The sequence below is a fragment of the Pteropus vampyrus genome, unplaced genomic scaffold (assembly GCF_000151845.1).
Source record: "Pteropus vampyrus isolate Shadow unplaced genomic scaffold, Pvam_2.0 Scaffold197, whole genome shotgun sequence".
NCBI lineage: Eukaryota > Metazoa > Chordata > Mammalia > Chiroptera > Pteropodidae > Pteropus > Pteropus vampyrus.
The window spans coordinates 1,151,898-1,161,640 of record NW_011888978.1 but is presented as its reverse complement, the minus strand read 5'-3'; the positions used below and the strand labels follow the sequence as shown (position 1 = coordinate 1,161,640).

The window sequence follows — 9,743 nt, the reverse complement described above, 5'->3', positions numbered from 1 at the left end:
ATGGTACTGGCATAAGGACAGACGTACAGACCAATGGAATAGAACTGGAAGTCCAGAAATAAACCTACATGTTGATGGCCAATAGATTTTTGACAAGGGTGCCAAGTTCATTCAATGGGGGAAAGAATAGTTTGTTTAACAAATAGTGGTCAGACAAGAGTGAAGTTAACCCCTGCTTTACAACATATACGAAAATTTAAATGGATCAACAACCTTAGTGTAAGAATTAAAATTATAAAACTTTTAGATGAAAACACAGAGGTAAATCTTCATGATTTTTGATTTGGCAGTGGATCTTCCTCATCTTAAACTTCATGTTTATGAAATCATACAGCGTGGATTCCTTTGTGTCTGTCTTCTTTCTCGCATTCTACTGTTTTTGAGTCACTCATTTTGTTCATATCATAGTTTATCTTGTTTTTCTGTCATTTAGTGTTCCATTGTATGAACATAGCAAAATTTCTTCTATCCATATTCCTATAGATAGACATCTAGGTCATTTCCAGTTTTTAAATCATATAACTAAATCTGCAACAAATATTATGGTACAAGTCTTTTGGTAAACACACATACCTGTTTCTCTTGGGGATGTACTTAGGAGTAGAGTATATTGGCTATAGAGTAGGGGGAAATTTAACTTTATTAGAAACTGCCAAACAGCTTTCTACATTGGCTGTGTATTTTACATTTCAGTTGGCAATGTATGAGACCATGAGTTGCTCCACATCACGGCCAACACTTGACAATGTTAGTCTTTTTCACTTTAGCTGCGCTGATCATTGTGTAGTGATAGCTTCTTGAGGTTTTATGATTTGTAGTTCTTTATATATTCTGGATACACCTACTTTGACATATTCTCTGCTAGACTATGGCTTGGCTTTTTACATTTCTTCATATGTTCTTTAATTGGAAAAAGTTTTAATTTTGACAAAGTCCAATTTATCACGTTTTTCCTTTTATACGTAGGGCCTTTTGTATCATGTTTATGAAGATTTCTCTCCTGTAAAGTCATGATGATGATTTTTTCTATTTATTCTAGAAGCATTATGACTTAAAATTTTATGTTTATTTATAGGATATATCAAAATTAATTTTTTGCATGGGATGTGAGGAAAAAATAAGGATCACTTTTTTTCATGTATATATATCCACTTTGTCCAGTAGTATTCGTCGATAAGACCTCCTTTCCCCCACTGAAGTGTATTAGCACCTTTGTCAAATGTGTGTGATCATATGTGTGTGGGTCTCCTGTCCTGCTGCTGAGGTCTGTGCGGTGCCAAAGCGCTGTAGCTATATGATGAGTCTGGTGGTACACATTCCCCACAGCTGTTTCACATCTTCGGGATCATCACGGGCATTTGGGGTCTTTTGCATTTCCATGTGAATTTAGAATCAGTTCCCCAGTTTCTACAATAAACCTGCCAAGATTCGAATGACTCACTGTTTTCCATGGTTCTTGGCACTATCCTCTAAGACATCCTTCTTGGCTACTTCTTAAAAGAGCCTTGAAAAACCCTGCATTGAGTAACTTTCCCAGCCTATCCTGGAGGCCCAGAGACCTTTCACCATTTTGAACATCTCACTACCTTTTACAGATTACACTTTTACACGTCTTTAAACAATTTTCTGAGTTTCCCAAGCTACAGCCCCCCATTCTTTTGAGATCTGCATCTCTAAATTCAGTCACCACCTCTCTGGTTAGTTAGGGCACTATGGGACCCTAGAGTTCTAGAGTCTCTTTTGTCCAGCAAGAAGCTTCTACCAGGCACCATCTTCTTTCAAGGTTTTCACAGAGATGCTGACAGCCACACCCTTGATTGAGACCAAGCAATCTCATCTCCAGTCCAGAGAACACAGCCTCTCTCACAGGGATCAGCGAGCAAACTAGGGCTCATAGGCCACATCCCGCCCAATGCTTTCTGTGTTGCTTGCAAGCTTGGGATGGTTTTCACATTTTTAAAATAGTTAACAGAAAACCAAAAGAAGATAATTTCATGAAACATGAAAATTATATAAACCTCGAAGTTCTGCATCCATAACTCAATTTTTATTTGAACACGAGCACACTCACGCAGGTGCATATCGTCTGTGGCTGTTCTGCTCCAGCGGCAGCACTGCGTACCTGCTGCAGAGATCAATCAGCCTGTAGAGCCCAGTCCCTTATGAGAGGTTTGCTGACCCCGTCTTCTTTATATACCGTCCATTCTCTGCTCAAGAATTGGCATGTTGTATTCTGAGTTCATCTTTTTCGTATACCTTATACGTGACCAGAAGCAACTGCTTCACTTTCTTGCCATGTTTAATTTTGACAAAGTTATCTTGCCATGTTTCCCAAATTCATGAAATACATTTTCTATCTTCCAGATTACCACTGGCAACTGGTTTGCCATTTCATAACATGGGCCCCCATGTTCCCAACCTCCTCAGTCCATTTTCTTTTCATTTGTCTATTCACCAGGTCCTAAAACCAATGCCATATTTTTTGTTATTTTTATGGAAACCCCCAATTTCTAGGTACCGAGTTCTGTGTCATTTATCTATTACCACCGTAACACTGCATTACTCTGAAATATAAAAACCAGGTGTGTACGGTAGTAGGCATTCGTTCATCAGCCCACGTGGTTTGAGCAGCCTGTGATAGATTGAGCTGGCTCTCCAGACTCTGATGCACGTGTCTCTCATTGTCCAGCAGGGGCCATGTCCACGGCAGTGGTGGAGGAACACAACACTTTCCAAGCCTCTGCTTGCAACAAGTCTGCTCAAATCCATCCCACCGACAAAGCATGTCATGTGGCAAAATTCAGGCCTGAGGATTGGGAAAACGAGACCATCCCAGCTCCCGATGGGAGTGACTACAGAGACACATGGCAAAGGGTAGAGATGTGGGAAGCCATAGAGAACTGGATCCATGGATGAAGTTATGTCCTCTGATTTGGTAGTTTACCCCTTAACATATGATATGAACACACTTTACACAGTCTAACTCCATTTCCCCTTCAGCTCCTTATGCGAGTGTTCGGTATTTTACTTCCGCATATTATATGGGCATTATTGTTGCTTTAAATCTTCAGTAATCCTCAAACATCATTTTCAATAGTCTCATTTTTAACTACATTCAGGAAACAAATGACTCAAAGCCCAAATTTAGGTTACTCTGAAACCGAGACCACTCTCCTCCTAGCAACAATACTTGTCCCCCAGTTTAATCTTAAAACCATCTGGACCCCAGCGTCTGTGAGAGTGCAGGGAGGGAGGGTGCACATAGGTTCGGATCATACCTGCCCTCCCAGGGGCTCTTATTCCAGCATCCCTTCCCGGAATTGACCCCACCCACTCTCCTCCTCAGGGATCAGTGTCATTTCACATGTCTGCTCTGTCTCTTTCTTTGGCCCTTAGGGGCACAGAGTTGGAGTCATCCCAATTTTTGGTTCGAAGAAAACATTTGTCACTGGTTCATGCATGGCCTTTTTTTATGTTTGTTTGTAACAGTGTGATGTACACCCATGTACACACCAAACGAGAAATTGGGACATTGACAGTAACTCGTATCTACTTAGTGGACCCGCCCCACCTCAATCCTCTGGCTCGCCTCCATTTGAGGGAACTTTTCAACACAAAGCTTCCCCCACTCCCGCTTTTTTTTTTTATTGTGGTAAAATACACATAACATAAAATTTACCATCTCAACCATTTTAAGTATACAGTTCAGTGGTATTAAATATATTCACGTTATTGTGTAGCCATCGCCACCAACAATCACTAGAATTATTTTTTTTAATTTTTATTTTTTAATTAGAGTTGACATTCAGTATTATTTTATATTAGTTGCAGGTATCTCTAGAATTCTTGTTATCTTGTAATTCTGAAACTCTATATCCATTAAACAGTAAATCCCATTTCCCTTCCCACCAACCCTGGCAACCACCATTATGCACTTTCTGTCTTTATGATTTTGACTACTCTAAAATCTCATATAAGTGGAATCAGACAGTATTTGTCTTTTTGTAACTGGTTTATTGCACTTAGCACAAGATCTTCAAGATTCATCCTTGTAACATATTACAGAACTTCCTTCCTTTTGAAGGCTGATTAATATTCCATAGTATGTGTATGCCATATTCTGGTAATCTATTCACTGGTCAGTGGACATTTGGTTTGCTTCCATGTTTTAGCTATGTGAATAATACTGCTATGAACTGGATGTGCAAATATCTCTTCAAGGCCTTGCTATCAGATCTTTTGGGTATATACCCAGAAGTGGAACTGCTGGATCAAATGGTAATTCTATTTTTAGTTTTTTGAGGAACCTCCATACTGTAAAAACAGTGGCTGTGCCATTTTACATCCCCACCAACAGTGCACAGGATTTCAGTTGCTCCTCATCAACACTTGCTGTTTTCTGTTTTTTGATAGTAGCCATTCTAATGGGTGTGAAGTGCTATCTCATGGCATTTATTTGCTTTTCCCTAATGATTGATGTTGAGCATCTTTTCACACCCTTATTGGCTATTTGTAGCTTCTTTGAATAAATATCTATTAAAGTCCTTTGCCCATTTTGAATCAGGTTAGTTGTTCTGTGGTTGTTGAATTTTCAGAGTTTTCCATATATTTTGGATGTTAATTTGGATAATTCTTTCGTTGCCTGTGCTTTTGGTGTCATAATCAGGAAATCATTGCCAAGTCCAATGTTGTGAAGCTTTTGTCCTATCTTTTAAAATCTAAAAAGACTTAATGTGTGGCCTGATATATGGTCTATCCTAGAAAATGCCCCGTGTGCACTGGAGAAAATGCATATGTTGTTGTTGAGTGGAGTGTTCTGTAAATGTCTGTTAGATCCAGCTGGTTTATTGTGTTGTTTAAGTCCTCTATCTCCTTGTCTTCTGTCTGGTTGTTCTTGCTATTATTAAGGGTGAGATACTGACATCTCCAACCATTATTGTAGAATTGTCTATTTCTCCCTTCAATTCTGCAGGGTTTCACTTCATGTATTTCATGCTGTGTCAGAGGTAAGTAAATGTCTGTAATTGTTCTATCTTCTTGCCCTCGTGGCAGCTGACTCCATGCCTGCAGTAGCAGGCAGAACAGGCAGACCTCTGGTACTGGTACAGTTCTTGGGCCCAGAGGCTTTTCAGGGCACAGGTCTTGTTTCTACCCTTCCTCCAGAGCCGTGCGCCTGTGCCAGGCCCTGGTGCAGGAGTGTATAGTGTCCCCACTGATGGAAGGCTTCTGCTCCATGCAAGAAGGGAAACAGGTTGTGTTTTCTGGGTGCCCAGTGGCAGCATCTCTTGAACACCTGTACTGAGGGGCCCTGCTCTCTGGTCCCTGCTCTACTCCCAGGATTTCTCACGAGGAGTGGAGAACCAGGAAAAGACTCCCTGTGGCTGCAAACCTCTCTCCTATGGTTTCCCATTATCTTGAGCTAACACGCTTCCAGCATTGAAGAACTCACTGAAATTACAGCTGACTTCTTCCCATCCATGTCTGTCTTATACCTATTCCTTTGTGCCCTATCAAAAGTGAAACAGCTTGTGCCAGGCTCATTACTATGGTCCTCTATCAGCCTGGTTTTGTGTGGCCTTAGCATCCATGTGAGCACGATGAGGTTACTTCCCCCTAACTCTACTCTGTCTCCTCCAGTGTCCTTGGTATCCCTTGAGACTCTCCACTTTTGGCTGGTTGGAACTCAACCTCCCAGCTCCAACCTGGGCCACCCTCTGCCCTCCTTGTGGAATTGCACCTTCTGCAGACCTGGCTCAGGGTCCAGCAGCAGACTGTGGACCCTGAGCACTTCTGGGGCTCTTTCTTTATGGAGCATCCTCCTCCTGGCATGACCTTTCAAACTCCAGCTGCCCGTGCCCCTCTTTGTACTTCGCACCTGGAAAGTGCCCCAGGCAGGAGGTGGGGCCCTTGCAGATCTTGCCTATCCTCTTTTCTCAGGGACCACAGCCCTGCCCTGTCTTGTGTCAGGTGGGAAAATGAGTGCCTCCTATTTGGACACATTTACCTCTTGCTTATGGAGAGAGGGCAGGCCCATTCTCATTACCCATCCTCCCTCACCCCCCACGGCCACAATGGACAGCCTCTGGCAGATTTTTAGCTGGCTCGGTGGTTGAATTCAGAGAAGTTTCCTAACTGCATTTTGTGGGGCGGCCTCTTCCAGCACGGCACCCTGAGTCCAGGGACTCACTACTGCTCTGCATTCCTGTGGGCACCATCTAATTCTTCTGTGCTTCTTTTCCTGCTATCACCTTGCCAACACAGCCAGCAGCAACCACAGACACTGCTGATGTTCTGCTTTCCGTCTCTTCCCCTCAAGGTAAACATGCGTCAGTTCCATCAGCTCTGAAACTGATTCCCCAAATACAGCCCCTCTTCAACCCTGGTCAGAAGGTCTTTGGCCTGTGGGGCCCACTCCTTCCCATCAGGTTGGCTTGGAGCCATGGGACCCACTCACACATTGTAGGAAAGTTCAAGGTTTCTAGGACCAACTACCATATCCCTCAGCATAGAGAGGACACAGGGGTGACACCTCACAAATCTCAGGGATTCTGCTCTTGTATACATGGTGTCAGTCCCAAAGTCCACCAGGTACTGAGTTGATGGAGCTATTTGCACTCAAGCTGCAGCAGTGGGAAAGGAATGAGCTCAAATGGGTCATGGCTCTTCTCCCTCTCTTAGAAAGTTTCATGTGCCATTTATATTCACACTTCATTGACCAAAGCCTGAGTCCCAGTGCAGACAGGGGAGCAGTGGAGGGCAAGAGCAAGAGAAGAAGCTGCTGGGTGAGCCCACCAGGGCTCGGGGTTGGGTGGGCATGTCCTGGGGAGCAGTCTTGGGAGGACCTCTCACTGGGCCTGGCTTCTTTCTGACAGGTGACACCTCGGACTACCTGCAGGAGGTGCAGCTGCCTCTGATCCCATTTGCCCTGTGCCAGGTGTTCTATGGACACACATACCTTCTGCCAGACATGATGTGTGCTGGGGATCCCGGGAATTTGAAGACCATGTGCGAGGTGCGTCCCACTGTGGGGACAGGGAGCCAAGCCCAGGGCTTTCATGTGTTCATCTGCTTTAAGCCACCGTGGACACTTCTACTGAGTAGGTGGGGGGGGGGGGTCCCTGAAGGCTTGGCCCCTGTGGGGCTTGGGAGCACATCACTGTGCAGCCATAGGCTGGGCAGGAAACCTCAGGGTAGCTTATGTGCAGATGGGACACAGGCCCCAGTCAGTGCCCAGTGCCCCATAGACTCCAGTGCCAGTGGAGCAGCCCACGGCTCTGTGCACTTGCCCTGTGCACAAACTGTCGCCCTGTGGCATTTGCCCTGTTAGCCTGTAGCAGGGCCTGGTACTGGCAAGCTGGGGTTGTAGAGTGAAGGGGCTCTGGGCCTGGCCCTGCAGGGTGGGCAGTGGGCCACCTTCATGCAGGAGGCAGCAGCAGGCCCTGTCTCCAGGTTCACAGGAAACTCCTCTTTTCTTCCAGGGTGACTCTGGGGGTCCACTCGTCTGTGAATTTAACCACGTCTGGGTGCAAATTGGAATAGTGAGCTGGGGCCGTGGTTGCATGTTCCCTATGTATCCTGCAGTTTATGCCCGAGTCTCCTATTTCTCAGCATGGATCCATCATCAGGTGGAACACACACCCCCACCTCCGCAGCCCCTCCCCGCCCTCTCTTCCACTCTGGGGGCTGTTGTCAGTGTCCTTGTGACCATACTGGTTATCCTGCCAATGTTGTGAGGCTGGGGCCCCCCACCTTCTCTTCCTCATGCTGCATGCCTCTGTCCCTACCCAGCTCAGCCTCTCTGGTTCCCGGGCACTTGAGTGAGCTGAGGGCCACCGTCCAGACCAGTGCAGGGTCAGGAAGGGGCTGAGCTAGGGCCACACCCAGGGAGGCAGAGCCGGTCTCACCACAGAAGGGTGGGAGCCCAGGGAGAGTGGACGCCTTGGCTGAGTGCTCCGGCACCTGAGATTGGATAAGATATTAAATATTTACAAAGCAAGCATCCTGGAAGTACTCCATCTATCTTCCTACCCAGAGTGCGGACAGAGTGGCCTTGTTGAAATGACAGGTGGCAGGGTGACAGGAGAAGTTCAAACTGAACGCAGCGTCTCTAGAAAGGCCGGCCACACAATCACGTGTCTAAGTCTAGAGTCAAGGCCCGAGGGAAAGGCACCGTTATAAATACTTAGAACTATCGATACCACAGAGTTGTTAAATACTTAAAATTCCAGTTCAAAAATTGGGAAACATGAGCTGAGAGTAGGCACACGGAAGGAACTAAAAAAATAAAAGCAGAAATCAATGAGCCAAACACCAGAAAAACACTCAAACTAACATTTAAAAAATCTGGTTTTGAAAAAAAAAAAGTAGGAAAAAGAAATCACAAACCTAATCAAGATATAAAATGAGACCAAAAATGCACAAAACAAGAAATTATGGGGGGAATACCCATCAAACAGAGAAATTAAGAAATCATAAGAAATGTACAACTCTATGTAAATATTTTAGATGAAAACTATCACTTTTTAGGAAAAACATAATTTACCAAAAGTAATCTCAGTAGAGATAGAAGGTTTAAATAGGCCAAATTCCATGGATGAAATGGAGAAATTTAAGAAAGAACTTCTCTCTCCCAGTAAAAGACCTGGCTGAGATGGTTTCCTTGGGAATTACACCAAACTTTCCACTGCAGGATTGTCCCAGTGCTGCCCACGCTGCTCCAGACATGGCCAGGGGAGGGGAGTATCCCTGCTCCCCAGCAGCACATGTACAGAGGACATAAATCTGATCACACAGAAAGAGAAGTTTGAGGCAATCCAGCTTATGAATTCAAAAACCCTAGTGAAAGATTAGCAAACGGAATCCAACTTTATTTTTTAAAATAGTACATTGTAATCAAGTAGGATTTATTCTGGTAATGTAAGGATGATTAAATATTAGAAAAGCCATAGATATAATATTTTTGCTTTGCTAAGGAGAATAAGATTAAAGAAAAGTCTTTTAACAAATTCAAAACCCATTTCCAGTAAATAAAGATAGTAGTCAATGGATAATAAGATATATATACCTCAGTCTAAAAGCTAGCCTTTCCTTAGTGGGTGGCACTGGGTGCATTTCTGCTAAATTTAGGGTCATGGGAAGGTGTCCCTTTATGTCCTGCTCCTTCCACTACAGTCTTACAAGAGAACCATCCAAGGCAATGGGCAAGAGCCTTCAAAGTCTCTCCTGCTGTAAGGAAGACTTGGAGCACATCCAGAATCCCCAAATACCAGGAAAACTCAATACAGTCTGTATAAAACATGACAAAAATCAGGTTATACTTCAGTTAGAAGATGCATAATGGAAGAGAAAATACCAATTATAACAGTAACAAAAAAGATAACATACCCAAGGCCTTAACAAGAAATGTGAAAACGTATACGAGGAACTCTTTAAAATACTTGTGGAGGGGAAAAAAAAAGCTTTGAACAAATGATAAGAAAGCTTATATTCTCCAACAGATAGAGTCAAAATGTGTTTTTTTTTTTTCCTGGAGCTAGATAAATTGATTTCAACGTTAACATCAAAACACAAGTGAGAAAACCCAGGAATAAAACTAAACATGAAGGCCACTGATGTGATGGGAACAAATCCAGCAGATATTAAAAAATCCCACAAGGTGCTACAATTACAGCAGGCGGTAAAGACTTGACAACTCGTGTCTGTACAGACACAAGTAGACAAAACACTCGGAATTGGGCCAAAGT

The 9,743-nt window shown here is 43.9% G+C and overlaps 1 protein-coding gene across 1 annotated transcript in view; it reads left to right on the top strand.

The window, feature by feature from the left end:
- The window catches only part of PRSS38 (protease, serine 38), a 34,126-nt gene extending 26,393 nt beyond the window's left edge, over positions 1 to 7,733 (top strand). Inside the window, exons 4-5 of the mRNA XM_011372013.2 lie at positions 6,873 to 7,012; positions 7,479 to 7,733. Coding sequence (XP_011370315.2) covers positions 6,873 to 7,012; positions 7,479 to 7,733 — 395 coding nt within the window. The remainder of the gene's footprint in view (positions 1 to 6,872; positions 7,013 to 7,478) is intronic.
- The last annotated feature ends 2,010 nt before the right edge of the window (positions 7,734 to 9,743 follow it).